The sequence below is a fragment of the Dysidea avara genome, unplaced genomic scaffold (assembly GCF_963678975.1).
Source record: "Dysidea avara unplaced genomic scaffold, odDysAvar1.4 SCAFFOLD_248, whole genome shotgun sequence".
Lineage (NCBI taxonomy): Eukaryota > Metazoa > Porifera > Demospongiae > Dictyoceratida > Dysideidae > Dysidea > Dysidea avara.
This window is the reverse complement of record NW_027078145.1, coordinates 1-24,470: the sequence shown is the minus strand read 5'-3', so window position 1 is coordinate 24,470 and position 24,470 is coordinate 1. Positions and strand designations below refer to the sequence as shown.

Sequence of the window (24,470 nt, the reverse complement as noted above, 5' to 3'; positions counted from 1 at the left end):
ATTATTAATATATATATATATATACGTATATCAAAAGTTCTCGAAAGATTAGTCTTTAATAAAATTATCACTCATATAAGAAAGTCTATCAGTCCATCCCAGTTTGGTTTTACCAAAATTGTTCTACACTACACCCACACCTAATGAGAGACATCACAAACTTCAAAAGAATCTAATATCATGCCAAATAACACATCTTGAATGATTATAGTTGTTACAGAAACTGTTTGATAAATCTGAGGCTTCTTCCTTTAGTGTACATATGTGACTGGATTTGCGAAAAGGTACCTTTTCCACACATTTGACATATCAGCAAACAAAGTCATGTAACAATTGACTCCTTATACTGATTAACTTGCTCTTAGTATCAAAATGTAGCCAGATACTGTAGCTACATTCATTGAAAATTTCAAGCAATTATATACCATGATCAAAAAGTTATAAAGCCGTAAAGTTCAAAAAATGGGTCAAATTTTGTGTGTGAAAAAGGTACCTTTTCGCAAATCCAGTCACATATTTGGATTACAGGATATACTGTTTGTTATCAAATCTATCCAAACTAATCAGTGTATAATCACAGGCTTTAGCCTTCTCACAGGTCCCTAGTGGGATAGCGTTTAATAAAATAAATAAAAATCAGTTCAGCATCAATAACTACATCACTTTAATTTTAACTCTACTAATACTAGATCATGTACCAGCAACAAACTCCTGTTACCTCAACATCTTAACAACATATTATCACAACATTCTTGCTTTCATCGTTTACCATCCCTGTGGAATTCCATGCCAATTCTAGATTTAAATGTGTCCGTTTGTTTGTTTGTTTGTTGAAATCTAAACTGAAATCATATCTGTGGAATCATTTCCTAAGAAACTTTGATGAGAATAATAACTGTAATCTATACATTACTTATGTCCATGTTCACCAACTGAAGCGAAACCTCCAACTACCAATTTGAACCACTTACAATTTTAATTATTTAAGTAAGAGCTGTAAGATCTGGCATGCCTCCAGTGGCATATTTGATCAACTTCTTTGCTACTCATTCAACTTAACACTTCAGTTTTTATGCTTGCTAGACTGGAAGTTCACAAGATTGTACCAATTCAGGTGATCCTACTTCAGTAAAGAATTATGGCCAAATTTCCCTACTCAGCAGTTCTAGAATGTATCATATCTACAACAACTAAATGATTGATCTTTATCGACCCTGCTAATTTTGGATTCATGATTGATGCACAATCAGTCCACCACTCAACAGCTACTCCTATTTACATTTTCTTCTCATGACCAGTTCAATGCCATCTCATCAAGGGATTTGATCCAGTTTCTCATTCTCATATGTTGTCCAAACTTCATTACTTTCAGGCAGCCTATGGATTCAGACCATGTACCTTTGACTAAAGCTAAGTTGTATAACATCTCTAATCAGGTCTCAAGTCATGTATTGCTCCCCCATTAGGCGTCCACTTACTGAAAGACATTTAAACAAGTTAGAGTATCTTCAGAGATGAGACTTTTCAAACATGAGCTTAATTCTTCCACTAATATACACTTTTGGGCTTTCAGATATCATGTTCTGCATTAAGTCTATCAGAAATCCAATCAAAAGTTCAACATCACAATTTCATTTCCTATACTCTAGTAGTGCCAGATTAGATTACACCACAATCCCTCCACCATGCACCAACAAACAACAACACTTCTAATTTGGCAGAATCTGCTGGTTAAAGAACGCACTTCCATTAATCTATTTGCTAACACTATCAGGAACAAAGTAAAGTCACACTTCTGGGATCACTGACAACTTTGACCTGCACTACTTTTGTTCTGCAGTCAATGTGTTACTGAACATTCTCTGTAAACTATACTACAATATAATAGCATACTTTATCTATTGTGTGGTCTTTGTTTCACTCCTAACAATTACTCTTTTTGTGGCTTTAGGCTTATATAAACCTACAGACCTTTAGTATATCACTATGTGTATTGCTATACTCTGTTCAAATTGATGCATGCGTGTATATACATACTATAAAGGATAAATGCAAATAAAGGTTACATTTCTTTAAAACTTGTGCATGTGTAGAAGCTAAAATTTAAAATAATGTTGATTATTATTGCAATTAAAATCATTTGTCACACCTAAGTGTTGTATGTATAACAACCGATACCTGTATACTGATCCTGTCGTCCTGTATACTGATCCTGTCGTCCTGTATCCTTATTGACATGCACCAATGTAACAAGTCAATAGGAATCCACTGCATAATTTCGGGAACAATTCATGGTTAAAAGAATCAGGACTAATTCCAGAATAATCAGTAAAATTTTAGCTAGTTTCATTGATACGATTCTAGATGGTTAAAATCTTGATGGATAACATTAGCTGTAGATGGCTCAGAAATTACGGAAAATGCAGCTCTTATATTTGGTGAAAAACCCTCACTTCAATTACCATGGGATTATGTTAAAAGCAATCTTCATAGACAATATTTTATTAGTATTGATGTATGTAGTTGGCAAGCAGTTATCAGATCAATGAAACGAAGCACCATGGCAATTCTCTGAGTTGGAATGGCTTTATCCTCTTTTATAACCTTCTCTGTGGAATTTACCAACAAGACAGTGCGGTTAGTGATTATGGCATTATATATATATATATATATATATATATATATATATATATATATATATATATATATAGAGAGAGAGAGAGAGAGAGAGAGAGAGAGAGAGAGAGAGAGTGAGTGAGAGAGAGCTGTTATATTGTCTTTGCTATTAGTTGTTAAAATTCTTTAAAGAATATGCTAAAGAGCATCCTAGACTGGGAATGACTGTGAGAAAATTTCAAAACTTCCTAATTGAGTACCAAGAGGTGGAGTCATGTGCACACAATGCATTTATGTATAAAATTTTTGTAGTGGTTGCCGGAAGATGCTACTGAGGAAACTTGCGAACACATCATGAGAAGCTATGACTACCATTACAGAGCATTTAAAATGTACATGGCTGAAAGAAATCCTGAAAAGTTCCTTTCAAGTTATAATTTCTTGTCCTTCGCTGGCTTTTTAAGGTAACAACTTTAAATAAAAACTATGGTAGCGATAGCTTTACACAAATAGTTTTTTGAGAAGCTATGAAAACACTGCTATTAAGAAAGAACATGAAACTGTTTATCAGGTAATGTAATTAGTGTTAGCTGGCTATTATGAAATATTGTTTTATCACATCAGGACATGACTCATCCACTTAGTCAGTACTTCATCAACTCCTCTCACAACACTTACCTAGAGAGATATTTTTTCATGGATCACACCCACACCTTTGTGATCCTTACTATACAGCACTATCGTACTGTATGATTGTTAAGATTGTAGCCATAATGTTGTTGGCTGACATATGCTGAAGAATTGTGATACAAGCCAACTACAGTGTGCTCACACACTTGAGATAATATCACTTGCCCTTGGTTTTACCTGCATACTATAGTATAGCATAACAGTAATATCTAAATGCTAGTTGTACTATGCAATTAAATGAAGCTATTAATATTTGGATAAGAACAGACAAAACACAATACTATGAAAGCATTTTTTCAATCACATCCCACCACTTGGGTTGAGCATTGTCATAAAATGATTGTTTACTAATTGTTTCTGCGCAGAGTCACACTGATCTATTGTCGCCCCAGTTTAAACCAAAGAAACAACTCACAAAAACTAATATAATGCCAGAGTTGGTAAGTGGAACTTTTTAGCTACATAAATTAAGTTACCGTGTATACTCTATCTACCTCTCTATCTGTGTAGTGTTTAGTGCTATTCAGTGTCACACTACATATACAGTGTAGATTCCGGGCTGGATCATCTGCTACTATCTTAGGACAGAATATCATACCATTTAACCAGCTTGAGACCAGGTAGTGATTATTGAAACTATAAAGCGAACAATTTGATCACTCTCTCCCATGATAGGTCTGAGATACATACCACTACGTACCATAGGTGGCCAGTGTATATCTCATGTTGGAAATTTTGTGAAAATAGCAGTTAACTCATGGGACAACTCACCATGAGTTGATAAGTCATTGACAATTGTACATAGCAAACCAAGAGAAACAGGTGATACGAATGCCGGGTTGACAACTGTGAGGAAGTACCAAACAACGGCATGGACTCTTCACAATCTCATCACTGTACAAAAGCAGAAGTGTACACATATTGAGTAACTATAACACATACAGAAGCAAGCACATTAACATAACAGTATTTTGATTAACATGTTCAGTGTCAGGTGACTTCATGTATTCCCTACCAACAGGTTTAATATAGGTAAACACAATTTAAAATGCAGCCCGGAATAATTAAACATGTTGTGATATTGGTAGAATCTAAACTTCTAACATTACACTCCTAGGAAGTCACTACTATCACTCACAATAAAAACTCGCGAAAATTAAATTTAGCGTTTTAATACTCGTAGATTATTTGAAAAGGGCGTGGCTGAACAAAAAACTTGGGGAGTGCCCCGTTGTAAACATCTTCTCTACCACAACTCCTGGAGGAACAACACATGATAAAATGTCTAAAACCAGCAAATCTCGTGACAGTGATTTACTAGACGAAATCAAGGTTAATCGTGTCAGCAGCGTTTCTTACCAGCGCAACGACTCCAAGAAATCTCCATTGGAACCGACCAATGAAAGTAGTAGTCCTCATCTAAGGTTGCGTAGTAATACAGGAGATTGGTGGAATGTCTACAATCAGAACAAATTAAGGCGAAAGCGCGGTACTAGAGTCCGCCACGGTCGCCACCGTTTGCTGACCGAAGAAGACGAAGACTTTCGAACACGAAGTCTAAGTGAATCAGATGTACTATCCAGAATTCGCCCTCCGTTCGTTGATGGCGAAAAGGCAGAAAATATTCTGTACAGTGGTTGGCTGTACAAGACCATTCGACCCAAGTCACTGGGCAGTGTGGAAAGAAGCAGGCGTGAACGTCGACATCACCGAAGATTTCAACTCACAGACCATTCTTTGAGATATCTGCAACCTTTTCAGAGGGTATGGCAAAGCTAAAAAAAATTGAAATGTTTAATGCAGCACTATACACATGGTGTGCATGAAGTTGCTAAATTATTTCACCTTCTAGCTATCCATCACCTTCAGATTGTAGCTAAACCCTATAAACTTACCCATTGTACTATAATATAAACTTATGCACAATCATTTTGTTTTTAAAATGTTGAATGTTATCATGAGTCATGATAACATTCCACATTTTAAAAACAAAATATTGAGAATGGGTAGCTAGTCATCATACTTTGTATTTTAACCACACCATATCTGTGACCCGCAAGTGAATTGAAAGTGGATATAATTGAAACTAAAAATACAGAAACTGCATGCAAAGCAACAACAAACAAAACTTAGCAAAAACGCTTAATTGTGTGCATGAGAAAATACAACTCACATTGAGACTCAATTCAACTCAGGGGCGGATCCAGGGGGGGCTTTGGGGGCTGAAGCCCCCCCCCTTCATATTTAGGCTTTACTTGATCAATATGCTGAGTATTATAATGAAATTTTGTCTTAGTATCAAGACACACGGTAGTGTGTCGTGCGGCCCAAGAAGCCGGCGCGTAACACCCGTGAGTATATTGACAGGAAGAAAGAAAACGCAATTTTCGCACCTCCGTAGCTCTGTGCTTCCTTGATGAAACAAGACGATTTTTGCTGTGGACATGCCCCCCAACTGCAGCACTCTACATTCCACATTTGAGCGAAATCGCTTCGCGCGTTCCCGAGATATGCGACTTCAAAAATTGGCTGAGTTTCTTCGTTTTTTTTTTTCTTCTTATTTTTCTTTTTCTTGTCGCACACTTACAAAAACTGCTATAAAACTCGAACGCGTTATCCGATTGCCTTGAAATTTGGCACACAGAAGGGGGATATAAAGGCGCATCTCGGTACCAACTTTGGCTGGAATACCATAAACAGACAAAGAGTTATGAGCGATTATGCACGAAAAATAACACCAATATGTTGTCACGCCTACAGGGTAAACCGCGTATGGGAAGAAGCTGAAAATCGGTGGGTGAATAGGTTAACTATTGAACCTCAAACCTTTTGTGGTTTGAAAGAAATCGAGCTAAAAACCAGGAAGATACAGCGAAAAAATCAACAGTGTGTAACAATTACGCAATCGAGATTAGCTAATTTTTAATATTTTTATTTTATTATTATTATTATTATTATGCTTGCCACGCCTACCAGGTAAACCGCTTGGGGTAATGCTTTCAAAATCGCTGTACAGATGGAGTTATCATCTTAGAAAGGCTCTTCAATGGTGTAGAAGAATCAGACTTAAATCCACGGAGTTATAACACGAAATCCAACTTGGTGTAGCAAGTGCGAGATCGAGATACTCTAATAGAGCAGTCATCCTAATAGAGCAGTCACCCTGAACAGAATTAAAGAGATCAGTTAGAAATAAGTAACCTGTATAGAGATTAGCTACAAGCAAATCACCCTGTAGAGAGTTCAGCTACAAACAATTCACCCTGTTAAAACATCAGTTAGAAGAAGATTTCTTGTAGAGAGTTCAGATACAAACAAATCACCCTGTTGAAAGATCAGCTAGAAGATGTCACCTTGTAGATAGTTCAGTTACAAAGAAACCACCATGTAGAGAATTCAGCTACAAACTAGTGACCCTGTAGATACATCAGCTAGAAGAAGTTACCTTGTAGAGAGTTCAGCTACAAAGAAACCATTCTGTAAAGAGCTCAGCTGCAAACAAATCACCTATACAGAATTCAGCTACAAACAAATCACCCTGTAGAGAGATCAGCTAGAAGAAGTTACCTTGTAGATAGTTCAGCTACAAACAAATCATCCTGTAGAGAGATCAGCTAGAAGAAGTTACCTTGTAGATAGTTCAGCTACAAACAATTCACCCTGTACAGAGCTCAGTTAAAAGAGGTTTCCTTGTAAAAAGTTCAGCTACAAACAAATCACCCTGTAGAGAGATAAGTAAGAAGAAGTTACCTTGTAGATCGTTCTGCTACAAACAATTCACCCTGTAAAGAGATCAGCTAGAAGAAGTTACCTTGTAGAGAGTTCAGCTACAAAGAAACCATCATGTAGAGAATTCAGCCGCAAACAAATCATGTATAGAGAGTTCAGCTACAAACAAATCTCCCTGTAGAGAGATCAGCTAGAAGAAGTTTCCTTGTAGAGAGTTCTGCTACAAACAAATCACCCTGTAGAAAGATCAGCTAGAAGAAATCACCTCGTAGAGAGTTCAGCTTCAAAGAAACAATCATGTGAGAGTTCAGGTACAAACAAATTGTCCTGTAGAGAGATCAGCTAGAAGAAGTTACCTTGTAGAGAGTTCAGCTACAAAGAAACCATCATGTAGATAGTTCAGGTACAAACAAATCACCCTGTAGAAAGATCAGCTATAGAAGAAATCACCTTGTAGAGAGTTCAGCTACAAAGAATCTATCGTGTAGAGAGTTTAACTACAAACAAATCACCCTGTAGAAAGATCAGCTATAGAAGGAATCACCTTGTAGAGAGTTCAGCTACAAAGAAACCATCATGTAGAGAGTTCAGCTACAAACAAATCGGCCTGTAGAGAGATCAGCTAGAAGAAATTACCTTGTAGAGAGTTCAGCTACAAAGAAACAATCATGTAGAGAGTTCAGCTGCAAACAAATCACCTGTAGAGAGTTCAGCTAGAAACAAGTCACCCTGTAGAGAGATCAGCTAGAAACAAGTCACCTTGTAGAGAGTTCAGCTAGAAGAAGTAACATTGTAGAGCTACAAAGAAGCTACCATGTAGAGTTCAGCTGCAAACAAATCACCCTGTAGAGAACTCAGCTACAAACAAATCGCCCTGTAGAAAGATTAGCTAGAAGAAGTTACTTTATAGGGAGTTCAGCTATGAACAGATCACCCTGTAGAGAGTTCAGCTACAAACAAATCACCCTGTAGAGAGTTAAGTTACAAAGAAACCACCACGTAGAGAGTTCAGCTGCAAAAAAAATCAATCACTCTGTAGAGAGTTCAGCTAGAAGAAGTCACCTTGTAGAGAGTTAAGCTGCAAATAAATCACCCTGTAGAGAATTCAGCTACAAAAAAATCACCCTGTAGAAAGATCAGCTAGAAGAAGTTACCTTGTAGAGAGTTCAGCTACAAAGAAACCACCATGTAGAGAGTTCAGCTGCAAACAAATCACCTGTAGAGAATTCAGCTAGAAACAAGTCACCCTGTAGAGAGATCAGCTAGAAACAAGTCACCCTGTAGAGAGTTCAGCTAGAAGAAGTCACATTGTAGAGAGTTCAGCTACAAAGAAACTACCACGTAGAGAATCCAGCTGCAAACAAATCATCCTGTAGAGAGTTCAGCTAGAAGAAGTCACCTTTTAGAGAGTTCAGCTACAAAGCAACCACCATGTAAAGAGTTCAGCTGCAAAAAACTCAATCACCTTGTAGAAAGATCGGCTAGAAGAAGTTACCTTGTAGAGAGTTCAGCTACAAAGAAACCACCATGTAGAGAGTTCAGCTGCAAACAAATCACCTGTAGAGAGTTCAGCTAGAAACAAGTCACCCTGTAGAGAGTTCAGCTAGAAGAAGTCACATTGTAGAGAGTTCAGCTACAATGAAACTCCCATGTAGAGAGTTCAGCTGCAAACAAATCACCCTGTAGAGAACTCAGCTACAAACAAATATGCAGTGAAAAAGATCAGCTAGAAGAAGTTACCTTGTAGAGAGTTCAGCTACAACGAAACCACCATGTAGAGAGTTCAGCTACAAACAAATCACCTATAGAGAGTTCAGCTAGAAACAAGTCACCCTGTAGAGAGATCAGCTAGAAACAAGTCACCTTGTAGAGAGTTCAGCTAGAAGAAGTCACATTGTAGAGAGTTCAGCTACAAAGAAACCACCATTTAGAGAGTTCAGCTGCAAACAAATCACCCAGTAGAAAGTTCAGCTATGAACAGATCACCCTGTTGAGAGTTCAGTTAGAAACAAGGAATCCTGTAGAGAAATCACCTAGAAGTATCGCCTTGTAGAGTTCAGCTACAAACAAATCACCTGTAGAGAGTTCAGCTACAAACAAATCACCCTGTAGAGAGATCAGCTAGAAGAAGTTACCTTGTAGGGATTTCAGCTACAAACAAATCACCCTGTAGAGAGTTCAGCTACAAAGAAACTATTCTGTAAAGAGCTCAGCTGCAAACAAATCACTTGTACAGAATTCAGCTACAAACAAATCGCCCTGTAGAGAGATCAGCTAGAAGAAATTACCTTGTAGATAGTTCAGCTACAAACAAATCACCCTGTAGAAAGATCAGTTAGAAGAAGTTACCTTGGAGAAAGTTCAGCTACAAAGAAACCATTTTGTAAAGAGCTCAGCTGCAAACAAATCACCTGTACAGAATTCAACTACGAACAAATCACCCTGTAGAGATCAGCTATAAGAAGTTACCTTGTAGATAGTTCAGCTACAAACAAATCTCCCTGTAGAGAGATCAGCTAGAAGAAATTACCTTGTAGAGAGTTCAGCTACAAAGAAACCACCATGTAGAGAGTTCAGCTGCAAAGAAATCATCCTGTAGAAAATTCTGCCAGAAACAAATTGCCCTGTAGAAAGATCAGTTAGAAGAAGTTACCTTTTAGAGAGTTCAGCTACAAAGAAACCATTCTGTAAAGAGCTCAGCTGCAAACAAATCACCTATACAAAATTCAGCTACAAACACATCACCTGTAGAGAGATCAGCTAGAAGAAGTTACCTTGTAGATCGTTCAGCTACAAACAATTCACCCTGTAGAGAGAGCAATTAGAAGAAGTCACCTTGTAGAGTGTTCAGTTACAAAGAAACCACCATGGAGATTTCTGTAATCAATATATGTGACCGGATTTGCGAAAAGGGGTCTTCCACACACATCCAATTCCGTAAATGTTGGAGACCATAACTCAGTGTTCAAGTAACATAATTATTAACCTGAACATTTCACCATGTATTCAGCTATAGTGGTGCTCACCACTGCCCAAATATCAAGGCAATAGCTCTTTCCAATCTGAAGTTATCAATTGTCAAAGTTGGCAAATTGGACCCCTTTTCGCAAATCCGGTCACATATGTATTATACAGTATATATAATTTGTACATTTACTGATAAAATATTTAAAGTACATCTACTTCATCTTTTCTTCTTCCTGTAGTAAAGAAAAAAACATAGGTTAAAAAAGTCCCAAAGCTGGCCATAGGCCGGCTTTGGGGTATACAAATACAAAAAGAAATGAAATCTAATCCAAAACAGCCAAGCTGTAAAAAAAGTGTGCGGCCCTCAGAAAGGCTATGGTGAAAAAAGATGTGAAATCCAAGGTGGCGGCCAAGAAATGGCTGTGATGGTAGGTTAGTGGTAAAAATTTTAATAACGACAATTCAGGTGAATTTTTGTGAAGCGGCACAAAAATTCACCTGAATTGTCATTATTAAAATTTTTACCACTAACCTACCATCACAGCCATTTCTTGGCCGCCACCTTGGATTTCACATCTTTTTTCACCATAGCCTTTCTGAGGGCCGCACACTTTTTTTACAGCTTGGCTGTTTTGGATTAGATAATTGATCACTAATAATACAAATACTCATAAAATCATCTTATAAACATCTTTCCAAGGTATTATCAGTAGATTTATGCTAAAGTTTATGCAACAAGGACCGGATCAGCATTGGAGGAGTACAAGATCGAGATACTCTAATAGAGCAGTCAGCTAACTACTCTAATAGAACATTCACTGGAAACATGTAGTTGGTTCTGTTATGGAATTTTTCCAAATCTGCCTGCACCTATACATACAATGAAGTGCATTGGTCTGTTTAAAGGGCTTCATTCATCTACTTGTGTAGTTAATATGTATGGCAATACTTAATTCAAGTACACAATTTCCATTGAAAATACTCTCAGATTCAATCTTGTATTGTTCAAATTTCAAAATTTTCCACTTTCAAAAATATTATTCTAACATGCACCTATTCTTGGTTGTCTGTACCTACCCAAACTTTTCCATTAGCAAAATGCTTCAGAGAGCCATACCTACAATCTAAAGGCAGTATATAAAATATCTACAGGCAAAAAATATTAGGGATTTTATGTGGAAATGTCTCCAAATTGCAGTATTTTAGCATCTATTTTTCAAAATTTTCCTGGGGGGGGCATGCCCCCAGACCCCCCTAGTTCCAGCATGCTTTGCACACCTCTACCCAAGAGATTAGTACCTTGAGTTAGCCCCCCCCCCCCTTTTATAAATCCTATATCCGCCCCTGCAAACTTGCATTGCATGTGCTTGCAAATTGCTAATTCTTATACTCTTTTATATCTTCCCTGTAAACAAATGTTCCCTACTTAGGAAAGACTACCCAAATGTGTAGTATTTTAATGACAATGTACTCTATGTAGGTAGTGGCAGAAAGCTTTATAACACCCATGTGCCTATAGGTGTTTGTACATTGTAGCTACGAAGTCCGTCACACATATAATTATACAACTAAACCACTTTGCTTATATTCATAAACAAGCTGAGTTATATAAATGTTACACTGCATTTGTATATAGACTAAAGTAAGCAAGCACTTCCCATTAACCAGCATTCTTGAAGTCACTGATGATCCATTTCAAAATCCTGTGATGTTCAAGTTGGTGTTTCAAAATGCAGAAATGTTGTTGGAAGCTCCAGACTCAAACAGCTGTAAACTTTGGGTGAAAACAATTAAAAGAGGTAAATAGATTTATCTATGTTGTATGCTTACAATATTAGTGGTTTTATAGCATGGAACATGTGGAATGTACCCAAATCACCAGTGCATTCACCCTATACTCCTCCAGAAAGGTTAGAGGGAAAATTAATAGAAGAAGGTATTGGTGGAAGTCATTTGGAAGAACTTCAAGGTAATCTTAAGCTAAATTATCTACACAAATACAGCAGTTGTGAGCAGATTTCAAAGTCACGAAACCAACTAACACTTGTGGCTCTACTGTTATGAGTGAGAATTCCTGATCTTCAAAATACTATAAATGTTAATTTCTATAACTATAGTTAATATACAGCTTAATGGATAAGTTATGTGTGTAAGTTGCATTGATGCATTCACATATTCAGTAGGTCACTGGGAACAAATAGAAGCAGCAGGTGACTTCCTAGAGGCTCCGAAGGATAGAACCATTGCTCGAGGTAGAATAAACACTTCCAGCTTTATTAAATCAAAACTAGTAAGTGACAATACAGTACTGGTATATTATACATGCACAGTGGCACTACATTCATGCATGGCATTGGCAACATGCCAATCATTCCAACAGCGCACCCAACACCTCATTATATATAAGGAAAACAACTGTACCTGCAGTAACAGCAGCTCACATGCATGTGTATAGCATTAATGAAAGGCACTTACACGTACAGTTTTCTGATTATTGATTTGTATCTACCTTAAGGGTCTAGTCCCAAGGCTAGTTAGACCTAACTGGAAGGCATTTCAAGAAAAACTTAAAGGTAACTACAGAACTTATCCTATTTTACCAAGATAAATAATTTTGTGCTCACAGCAAGTGTTGATGACTTCACTGGTCTATGTAATGATTTTGTGATGATCAAGTACCCTCGGAAGGGAAAATCTCTTCCACATGATAGGGTGTTTACAATAGACCCAGCATATTTAGTAAGACCACTTGCTCTTACTAATGGAAATATTATACTTATGGATTTGCAGCAAGTAATGTGGAGAGAAACTCAAGATTCTAAGTTTACAAGTTCTCGTACAAGTAAGATATAGTGACATAGCATATATTATAAAGCATTTGTAACTTGAATATTATTTAGTCAAGTTCTAAAATCTTCACACTAGATAACAACAACTAAACAATTTTCAAAATGCAGAGAAATATTGTGCTAAGAATTATGCCTGCATTTCGTTAAATGCAACAAAAGCTGTATCATTCAGTGATATGATCTCCTGAATTAAACTGTTTGTGTGTGTTCGTATATGTAATAGGATGGATGGCTGTGGTATTCGGGATTAATAGTGCGAGCACTGTAAACAGGAAGGAGTAAAATAGTGCGAGGTAAAGCCGAGCACTATTTCCTTCCTGTTTACAATGCGAGAACTATTAATCCCAAATACCATGGCCATCCATCCTATTGCAAATTAATCCGACAACCATAGCAACTGTTGCTAGGCAACAGAAATTGAAAAATAACCATTGCAAAAGACCAATCACACTTAGCAAACGTTGCTATGATCTCAAAATGACTTTTACCTTAGCAAAAGTTACCTAGCAACCGTTGCTAAGCAACCATATTGTGATATATCTTGGGGCATCTATCACTATGGTAAAAATAGTTGTCAAGTCGAACATTTACTTCTAATATAAACACAACACACTATTTTAGCCAATCAAATTAGTATTATAAATTTTTGTCAAGGGACCTTGACAAACAAGTGTAATACTAATTCTATTGGCTAATCGCTTGACGTATTTCAATATAATACGTCAAGCTGCTATTGAGAGTATTATACAGTAACATATTCAGTTGTTGGATTGATAATTGATTTCTTTGAACAGCATTTGCTGAAAATCAAGACACACAGTAGTGCATTGTGCAGCCAAGAAGCTGGTGAACCATGTACACCATGATCAAGACACACAGTAGTGTGTCGTGCGGCCAAGAAAGCCAGCGCACCACACCATGAGTATATTGACAGGAAGAAAGAAAACAGTTTTTTTCACACGTGCATAGCTCCATGGTCAATTCTCCAAAGCACACCATTTTTGCATTATAGCTGTCCCCCAGATGGGGTATGCTACACAGTAAATTTGATTAAATTCACAACAGCCATTTGTGAGATGTGGACATTCAAAGTTTTGTTTTAATTTCTTTGTTTTTTTCTTCTACACGGGCTACTGGGGCATCGATATATTTCCGCATACTTTGTGCAAAAATTACTATAAAATGCAAATATGTAACTCGATTGCCTTGATCTTTGGCACAAATGAAGAGCATGTAACGGTGGATTCATGTACCAAGTTTGCTGTGAATCTGAGGAATATCCAATGAGTTAAGAGCATTTATTCACATAAAAAGGATCAAACTTCTGTCACGGCTACAGGGTAAACCGAATATAGGAATAACTTGAAAATTGGTGTGTAGATAGGCTGATCATCATAGCAGTGCCTTTTGATAGTTTGAATAGCAATAGAGTTACAGCGACAAAGTTATAAAGCAAATACCAAACAAGTGTAAAATCATGGGATCGAGATACTCTAATATAGCAGTCATCACGGGCTAAAAATGGTGTACAAAAAATGTTGAAAAAAAACTTACCAGAGTTCAAGGGACCACCATACCTAACACCTGCATCATTAACCACTGAAGCATTGCAATCTTGGCTGATCACCTCACTAAATTTCTGCTTTATAAATGAAATTTCTGGTTTAGCTAAATCTGCTTATAATTAAACGTTTGTAATTTCATATATCTACCAATAGAAGTACTAGATTGTTCTAGAACATTCTATGTATTCTAGAACATTCTATGTATGTTCTATTAGTAGTCCTCATAAAAATGTGCACTCTATTAGAGTATTACAATAATATTATCAAATATTGAAGTAGTTAAATCATACTATGCAATGCATAAATACATTTATAAGTCTGTCATAGAATCAGAAAATATAGATACATTTACTAATTACTTATTGTCTATCTAATTGTTTGCTGTATATTTTATGTGTATGTGTAATTTCTTTGGAGTGTTGATCGCCCCCTTGGCGCATCAGCAATTGCCGTCTGCCCAGCAACAATAAATAAATAAGTCTGTCTTCAATAATCATCATTGTGCCTGCATAGAAAAGAAGAAATGTGAGTATAAACAATCAAACCTCAAAGTCAGCCATAGGCTGGTTTTGGGGCCTTATAAAGTACAAAAAGAAGTGAAATCCACACAAAAACAGCCAAGCTGTGAAAAAATGGTGGTTGAAAAAGTTGTGAAATCAAAGCGGTCAAGAAATCACTGTAATGATGTTAATGCTAAAAAATTTAATAATGGCTGTGTGCATTGTTAAAATTTATTTGCATTAGTATCATTGCAGCCATTTCTTGGCCGCCACCTTTGATTTCACAACTTTTTCACTCAGGCTTTTTTTAAGGCTGCACCATTTTTTCACAGTTTGGCTGTTTTTGAGTGGATTAAAGTAGCAGATATCAAATAACCAATATGATCTGTGGTTAACCAATGATATCTATAGTAATAGAATGGCTATTTTTACTATATAAATATACACAGCAACTATTTTAAGAGCTTTTTGATTTACCACCAGCCTTCATTAGTGTAGCATTACCATTTGCAGGTCTACATATAGCTTGTTTTGAAATAATCCATACATGAAACTACTTGTGATTTGATATACAAATAATCATTGCATGTTGATATTTTAGTAACCACTGACAGTATTGTTGAAATAAGGGATAAGCAAAGAACAGATGGGTTTGATCGTTATCCATTTGAAGAGATTGAGGATCAGTCATTTTCTGTGATCGTTGAGGGTGAGAAAATAGGTGGGTTGATAAGAGCACTACATTCTAAGTAATCAATGTACATCATACACTAAAGCTGGACCGAGTCGTAAAAAATATGCAGTACTGAAACCACTTGATCTCATCTGTGATAGCTACCAAGAACAGCAACTTTGGTGTAGAGCAGTAAGTACAACAAGTTACAGGTCATAGGAAATGTGTATGTGTACAGTCTTCAAGGTATGTAGATTTCAAGATGTTACAATGAGATACATGTATACATGCAAAATTTAAGGGATAGTAATTTCACAGATTTTGCAGTTACTTTTACTTTACTGTCCACAAAATTGTCGTCTTATGATTGTCATGATTCACATTATGCTAATAATGATAGAGCAACTTGTGTGGAAAATGAGTGATTCTGAAATTTGTTCATTCATGAAAACTACATGCCTAAAACTCTGCATGTATGCAGTATTTGTTACAGTGTGTAACAGGTTAAACATGACAAAAAACACTGCAAAAATTGTGAAAACTTGTGTGTATATATTAGTTCAATAATTCAATTTTTTGCAGTTAAAGTCATTTGTTACACCGAAGTGCTGTATGTTTAACAGCCGATACCAGTACACTGACCCCCTCATACTGTATCCTACAATTACACAAAATAACAAACACACATCCTTGACATGTCTCTAGATGGTTGAAATCCCAGTGGATACTACTGGCAACAGACGGCTTTGAGATCAAGGAAGATGCAGCTCTTTCATTTGGTAAAAAGCTTTCACCCCAATTACAGTGGGATTATGTTAATAGCAATCTTGATGTAAGCAAATATACCCACATACACAGACAAATGTAAACGATTGTTGTTATTGACATGTGTAGTTGGCAAACAGTTATCAGATTAATGAAACAAAGCATCATGGAAGCTCTCTGTGCTGGGATGGTTTCATCCTCTTTTATAACCTTCTCTGTGGAATTTACCAACAAGACTGTGCAGTTAGTGATCATGGTAATATAGAGCTATTATACTGTCTCTGCTATTAGTTGCTAGAAATCTTTAAAGAATATGTTAAAGAGCATCCTAGACTGGGAATGACTGTGAGAGAATTTCAAAACTTTTTAATTAAGTACCAAGAGGTAAAGTTATGTACACACACTAAATGAAATGTATTTATGCATAACATTTTTAGTGGTTGCCAGAAGATGCTACTGAGGAAACTTGTGAGCACATCATGATAAGCTATGACTACCATCACAGAGCATTTAAAATGTACATGGCTGAAAGAAATCCTGAAAAGTTCCGATCAAGTTATAATTTCTTGTCCTTTGCTGGTTTTTTGAGGTAAACTGCTATACTACGATCTTTCTGTATAATGGTAGTGATATCTTGACACATAGTTTTTTGAGAAGCTATGAAAACACTGCTGTTAAGAAAGAACATGAAACTGTTTATCAGGTAATACAATTAGTATGTTAGAGCTGGTTATTATGAAATGTTGTTTTGTGATGTTAGGACATGACTCAACCACTCAGTCACTACTTCATCAACTCCTCTCACAACACTTACCTAGAGGGACATCAACTTACAGGACGTTCCACTACTGATGCTTATGTGAGAGCATTACTACAAGGATGTCGATGTCTGGAATTGGACTGTTGGGATGGTGTGTACATGTATGTGTGTGCTTCTCTTTATGTAGCTCCTTTAATTTACATGATAAATGAATGTCAGTAACCACCGACAATTATTTAGGTCCTGATGATTGGCCAAAGGTCACCCATGGTAACACGCTGGTCTCTGACCTATCATTGGTTGAAGTTGCAGAGATCATCAATGTGAGATCATATTCTACTATACCATAACTAACACACAGTACAATCTTAGCTCTTCCTATGGTAGCTTGCAAGCTCCTAACTAGAGGTGTATATACAAGTAGTAATTAATAAAGATTCTAACACTGTAGGAATACGCTTTCCAATCCTCACCTTATCCTCTCATTCTTTCATTGGAGAATCATTGTTGTCGTGATCAACAAGTAAGATATATAATTACTGAGTATTTATAATTGCAGTGTTACTCTTAACTACAGAACAAAATGGCTGAAATATTTCAAAGCATATTTGGTGACAAACTGGTGAAAGAGAACTTAGTTGAGAAATACAATTTAACTAGACTACCTTCACCACAAGAACTACAGGGGAAGATACTTCTCAAAGGAAGAGAGAAGTTTACTAAGCATAAACCAACATCACCAGTAAGGAAATCTATTAATTGCATGCCAATGTGTTGTGTGCCTTCTGCATTAATCTACAGTCTGGAGTTTAGACAAACTCTGTACCTCAGCAATACAATCATTATTGACTGCTATATTAGAGTGCTTTCTACAATAGCAGCTGATATATCAGAGTATTTCATGTCATTGTGGATTTAAAATTATATAGGTTATTGCACAACTCCTGGTATCTGTGCTATTTAGAGACCTGAGGAATGGCATAATAATCACTTCAGGCTTTGCCCTCAGTGATTATTGTGTCATTCCTCAGGTCTCTAAATAGTGTGCAGATAGCTACCTGCATGGATTTGTGCAATAACTGATTTAGATTCTATGGCTCATGTGGCTCTGGTCACTGCCAGTAATGGCGGCTTCCTGATCGAATTACTCACTGGTAGCTTTCCTAGATGAATATATAATTTTTGCTTTCTATATAACAACACCTTCACACTGTAACAATGACTTCTGATGGTTGAAGCATGTGAAATACCTAACAAAAAGTTTTGTCACAGGTATATCTAACCAGTTTAGATACCTACCCGCGGGGATCTATTGGAGTTTAAATACAGCCTCATTAATAACTAAACTTCAAAACATACTACGCGTGAAATAGTCTAAAGTCATTTATGCCATATGATCCTTCTTGGTGAAAATGAAACTTCTGAGTTAGTTAATATAAACAAGGGTATTGGTTGCTTTTTTTATCCATGACGTCTTTGTTTTAGAGTACTGCCATGGGACAGTTTGCAAAAAGTGCATCTCAGTCCTCACTTGCAGACCTTAGTACTTCAGAAGGATCTATTGTGAGTTGGTATAGTTGCAAATATATAATTATAGCATCAACATGCATTATCAGAGTGACAAAGAAGAAGAAATACCTATGCAAGAAGAGTTATATGAAGTTAGTTGTATAATTTATAACCATTTAGGCAACATATTCTACTGCATAGGATTTGAGTAAAATGATAGTATATTGTCGCACCAAACATATAAAACCATGGAGTTGGAAAGAACAGAAGAAAACAAGTATTTGTAACATGTTCTCCTTCAGTGAGTCCATGGCTTATGACAAATGTAACAAGTACTCAAAAGGTAACTGTACAAGTGTGTACATCTTAAAGTGACTCTACATATATGTCGACAGAGCTGTTAGCCTGTACAGAGCGCCAACTGGTTAGGGCATATCCTGCTGGAAAGAGAACAGACTCTTCTAACTACAATCCTATTCCAATGTGGAACAATGGAATTCACATGACAGCACTCAACATACAAACACCAGGTGTGCAGTATATCTGCATGTGTACCATAAAACAGATGTTGTGCTCCTAACAGATGGGCCAATGTACCTTAATCAAGGAAAGTTTCGGCAAAACGGAGGATGTGGATATATTTTAAAACCAGAAGTTATGAGAAACCCTAATGAAAAAGGTAACCAACTGACATACTTACCTTATAAATGTACTTATCTGCCTGTAAACAGAATATACTCCAACTATGACCAAGCCACATCCAGCAGTGATACCCGTACAACTGGAAATTACGGTCGGTATAGTTCACAATATTACTTTGCTATACTCACATATATGTGATACTGCAGTTGTTATCTGGTCAGCACTTTATATTTGCCAAAAACAAGAGAAACATCACCGTGGAGGTGTTCTGTCAGACTTGTGGTATACCACATGATTGTGAGGGAATTAGATATGTGACTTCAAATGTAAGCCAATAAAAGTATACAAGAATAAGTGAATATGTACTTGGCCACAAAATGAAAATGTTAACAAACAAGCATAAGGAGCTAGTAGGACAATAAAAGAGGTGGACCATCACCCCTACTTAGGTTTATTGCTAAGTATTTGGGCGAAGTAGAAATTAAATTCTCATGCACTTCAGGTGATGTTCCACCTTGTTTAAGCACTCTTTATTGTAATGGTCTTTACTAGCTTGTAAGACACATTGTCATGAAAGCAGTTCTTAAATTCAACCAATTAAGTTGAGTATGACCATTTATTTCCTTACTTCTAGAATCACACTGATCTATTGTGGCCCCAATTTCAGCTTGACAAGCAGCTTACAAAAACTATCCTAATGCCAGAGTTGGTGAGTGGAGTTTTAATCCTAAAAGTCACCATGCATACTCTATCTACCTCTCTATCTGTGTAGTGTTTAGTGCTGTTCAGTGTCACACTACACATACAGCGTAGATTCCGAGCTGGATCATCTACTACTATCTTAGGACAGAATGTCATACCATTAACCAGCTTAAGACCAGGTAGTGACTATTAAAACTATAAAGCAAGCAATTTGATCACTTTTTCCCATGATAGGTCTGAGATACATACCACTACGTACCATAGGTGGCCAGTGTATTTCTCATGTTGGCATTTTTGTGAAAATCAAGATGACAGCAGTTAACTCATGGGACAACTCACTGTGAGTTGATAAGTCATTGTACCACTAATGATATCCTCACAATTCTACATAGCAAACCAAGAGAAACTGCTAGTGAACACAAAGTTGACAACTGTGAGGAAGTCATAAATAACCCCAAGCCACAGGTTCATCACTTTACCAAGGCAGAAGTGCATGCACACTGACTGACTTACAGATTAAAAATGCAGATACTGTTATACACTATTTTGAACATATTCATGAAACTGAGACAAGAATTGAACACAAATTGATTAAGACAGAAATACATGTAATAGGATGGATGGCTGTGGTATTCAGGATTAATAGTGCAAGCATTGTAAACAAGAAGGATAGTGCGAGGCGAAGCCGGGCACTATTTCTTTCCTGTTTACAATGCAAGAACTATTAATCCTGAATACTACAGCCATCCATCCTATTGCAAATTAATTCAACAACCATAGTAACTGTTGCTAGGCAACATAAATTCAAAAATAGCTACTGCAAAAGACCAATCACACTTAGCAATGGTTACCTAGCAACCGTTGCGAAGCAACCATATTGTTACAATGCCAGGGGGCATCTATCACTATGGTAACAATAGTTGTCAAGTCAGACATTTATAAACACACCACACCATTTTAGTCAATCAAATTAGTATTATAGATTTTTGTCAAGAGACTTTTACAAACAAGTATAATACTAATTCTGTTGGCTAATCGCTTGATGTATTTCAATGTAATACGTCAAGCTGTTATTGAGAGTATTATACTGTAACACATTCAGTTGTTAGATTAGATATAGGAAGCGTCAATGCAAGTAAAACAAGTCAACAAGTCCATATGTGTGTCTATGTACGTCAAGTAGTTTTGCAGGAATTAGGGGGGCAGGGGTGTCAGAGTATAAGTGAAAGTGGTAAGGCTCAGTCCAAAGGCAGCTAGTCTCCTGATGTTGTACACTCACAATCTTTAACTGATTTTAAGAACAATCTATATGTACACTATACTATGTAATTGTGGTTTGTACATTACCCCGCAATGAAATTAAAGGCAGCTAGTGTCTGGGGGCATGCTCCCCCAGAAAAAGTTCTAAAATTTCACATACTGAGATGCTATTTGGGCTGTAATACCGCATACAAGGTGCTAGCTAGCTGGCAAGTGTTCAATGTTAGGATAAAACAGGACACTGACCAAAAAGCACTTCCATATCCTAAATTCCTAAACTTTGCCGTTTGGGTTTAAACAAACTGTAAGGAATGTCTCCAAAGTAGACAATTAAAGCTAAATATAATGGTAATTGTTTGGTGGACATGAAGCTGTTAGACAGGTTAAATTAGTATTGTTTCTATCAATGTTGCCAGTAAATAAATGCTAAGTATTGTTTGCTCGCTCACTACTTTTAGTTTTGAAGTTAAAATATATTTTCTGCCAAAAAGTGGTGAGGCTCTGGCCTCACTGGTTACACCTACTTTGACACCCTTGTAAGATGTACTATTTGAAAGTTATGTTGCATGATAGCACTGAAACGTGACTTAGAACTGGGACTCAAATTCTTAGTATTGTAAGTGTTGATACATTAGAGTATGTGGCAAAATAAATATGATTCAAACAGGGGCAGTGGAGCAGATGGGGGAAAACTTTGGCAATGAAAGTTACACAGTGGTGTTTGTAATAGACATCAGGGGCATAGCCAGACTTTTGGTGATGCCAGGGCCTAGCTGTAAGCTGAAGATCAAAAAAAGGTAACTACCTGCTGACAATAACTACCCTCCACCAACTATATCTCCTTATTTATAACTATCTATGTAACTTGCTACACTTCTCTTAATACTATGACTGCTGTATTTAGAGTATCTAAAATTATTATTTGATGCCTGGGCCTAGGACCGGGTGGCCCAGGTTCTGGCTATGCCTCTGACAAACATGCATGCCATATCATGGGGCCTGGGGGCATGACTCCCATGACAATTTTTTTTAATAGACATCAGGGGCATAGAGATAGCATTTTATAGACTATTTTCACTGTGTTGTTACAAGTAGCTACTTAAGCTGTATAAACTATGACTGTTCTACTAGAGTATATATAGTTTGACTGCTCTATAATTAAGAGATCATTACAAGTGCTAGTAAAAGTGAGGACCCCCACCCCTTCCATTCTACTGCCTGTATGTCTAAAACTTTTGTCACTAACTACAGCATGGATTAAATCTCCACTAGTACATCTGCAAGTGTAAGATAGGGTCCGCAATGTGAAATTACTATATACCTCTGAGAATTAACTACCAAACCACCTACAAATGCTAGGCTAGGTGCCAAACAGACAATGCCAAATTCCTTTGTTGTGCAAATTGGCCAACATGCTTATAAAATCATATGAATTCTTGCTACATCTTGAAGGAAATGTCTTTTCAAGCTATACTCTCAACTTTTCTGCATTCTAAGCATAAATCATCAGTGGCCACATTGTCAGGGGCAATTTCCAGCCACAAAATCATGAAAAAGGAGCATATAGCCATTTCTTTACAACTTTTTCATGATGGCTCTTTTGGGGCCACACCTTAGATCATATTACTACAATACTAAAGCTAATAGAAAGTACTTTTACACGAGTCTTTATCACCATTCTAAGACTGTGACCAGTCTTACTTTTGTAACCCATTTTGATACCAAGCAATAAACCATGCAACATAATCAGTCAGTATGCCATACTTGACAGCAATGTCTGAAGTTGACTATGGTGTGGACGAAAGCCAACAAATGTAGCTAATGGTGATGGTACCCAATCAAACAGTCATATTTTGTGTGTATAATTACACTCTCATGGTTGCATTCAGTAGTTGTTCATTCAATGCAATGCAATGCCATGCACATATGCTAGAATCATGTTACTTTCTATAAAAGCTGTTGCCTTTTGGAATACTCATGTTGGGATTTGAACGGAAGGTTGAATATTTAGTATAAAGTTTCAGAACAATTATAAAGGAAGTTCAGTTTTCGGTTAGTGACTCTGTCCACATGCTGCAATAGCATGCACATTGTTTAGTGATCATTTACTTTGATTGGATCATGCATGGCGGCTTATATACAAGGGTGCTTTGCTGCTGCCAGTTCATCACAGCCCCATACACCAAGTCTTTAATCAGTCATGAAATCACAAGTCCTTGATGATTTCCATACTTGATGATTTGCATACAGCCACAGTCCATGCAAGTTGGATGAACTACTATATAGAATAATTATAATAGCTGTGTTGATGTGTTGTAAAGCTAATTAATATTCAAAGCCTCATGATCAAATGAACGCATGCGTAGCTACATGCAGAAATAGAATTCTACAAAGCATTTTACAATACACTAAAATTCGCTGTAAAATAAAGTACACTATTTTATAGTCATTGTATCACTATTTGTAAAGTGAGAATACATTGTGGAATTACTTGCAATATTCTTTTGTCATAATTCCACAATGAACTAATATTATCATGTAGTATTTTATACTATAGTATATTCCTCAGTACTGTTTAATGTCCTGTGAAATTGTTTGTATTGCATTACTGTGGTTTACCTCAGTAAAATGCTATGCATAATTCTACTGAGTGTTTCTGAGAAAAATGCTCTGCAAAACACTACACACTATCCCTCATGTCACAGGGGCGGATCTAGGATTTATAAAATGGGGGCAGGGGGGAGGGGGGGCTAACTCAAGGTACTAATCTCTTGGGTAGAGGTGTGCAAAGCATGCTGGAACTAGGGGGGTCTGGGGCATGCCCCCCCCCCCAGGAAATTTTTGGAAAATAGATGTTAAAATACTGCAATTTGGAGACATTTCCATATAAAATTCATAATATTTTCTGCCTGCAGATATTTTATATACTGCCTTTAGATTATAGGTATGGTTCTCTGAAGCATTTTGTTAATGGAACAGTTTGGGTAGGCACAGACAACCAAGTACATGATGCACCCCTCTCACAATTGCACAACACTGAATAGGTGCATGTTAGAATAATAATGTTGAAAGTGGAAATTTTTGAAATTTTAACAATACAAGATTGAATCTTATAGAGCATTTTCAATGGAAATTGTGTGCTTGAATCAAGTATTGCCATACATATTAACTACAAATGTAGATGAATGAAGCACTTTAAACAGACCAATACACTTCATTGTATGTATAGGTGCAGGCAGATTT

The 24,470-nt window shown here is 36.7% G+C and overlaps 1 protein-coding gene across 3 annotated transcripts; it reads left to right on the top strand.

Annotated features, from left to right (window-relative positions):
• The first annotated feature begins 4,498 nt into the window (after positions 1-4,498).
• On the top strand, positions 4,499-20,554 carry LOC136246235 (1-phosphatidylinositol 4,5-bisphosphate phosphodiesterase delta-1-like). Of its 3 annotated transcripts, none has more exons than XM_066037665.1 (30): positions 4,499-5,070; positions 11,639-11,801; positions 11,852-11,971; positions 12,186-12,292; positions 12,518-12,575; positions 12,629-12,741; positions 12,793-12,844; positions 15,518-15,637; positions 15,693-15,781; positions 16,172-16,242; positions 16,295-16,421; positions 16,484-16,597; positions 16,646-16,738; positions 16,792-16,943; positions 17,000-17,057; positions 17,115-17,265; positions 17,355-17,437; positions 17,566-17,637; positions 17,692-17,856; positions 18,600-18,677; positions 18,731-18,775; positions 18,825-18,966; positions 19,019-19,153; positions 19,207-19,302; positions 19,355-19,416; positions 19,472-19,591; positions 19,900-19,974; positions 20,038-20,146; positions 20,202-20,307; positions 20,360-20,554. In XM_066037665.1, the coding sequence occupies exons 1-30, from the start codon at positions 4,588-4,590 to the stop codon at positions 20,469-20,471; spliced, it is 3,471 nt and encodes a 1,156-aa protein (XP_065893737.1). In that variant the 5' UTR covers positions 4,499-4,587; the 3' UTR covers positions 20,472-20,554. The 3 variants fall into 3 exon arrangements, with proteins under 3 accessions (XP_065893737.1, XP_065893736.1, XP_065893738.1); XM_066037664.1 differs by having other exon boundaries at positions 4,500-5,070; positions 12,183-12,292; XM_066037666.1 differs by having other exon boundaries at positions 4,949-5,070; positions 11,671-11,801; positions 12,183-12,292.
• The last annotated feature ends 3,916 nt before the right edge of the window (positions 20,555-24,470 follow it).

Bases quoted from the DNA above. Each gene is read 5' to 3' on its own strand.
- LOC136246235 (XM_066037664.1), top strand. From the start codon at position 4,588: ATGTCTAAAACCAGCAAATCTCGTGACAGTGATTTACTAGACGAAATC. The intron at 11,972-12,182 runs GTAATCTTAAGC...TCACATATTCAG, and splicing joins TCATTTGGAAGAACTTCAAG to TAGGTCACTGGGAACAAATA. The intron at 20,308-20,359 runs GTGAGTTGATAA...AATTCTACATAG, and splicing joins AACTCATGGGACAACTCACT to CAAACCAAGAGAAACTGCTA.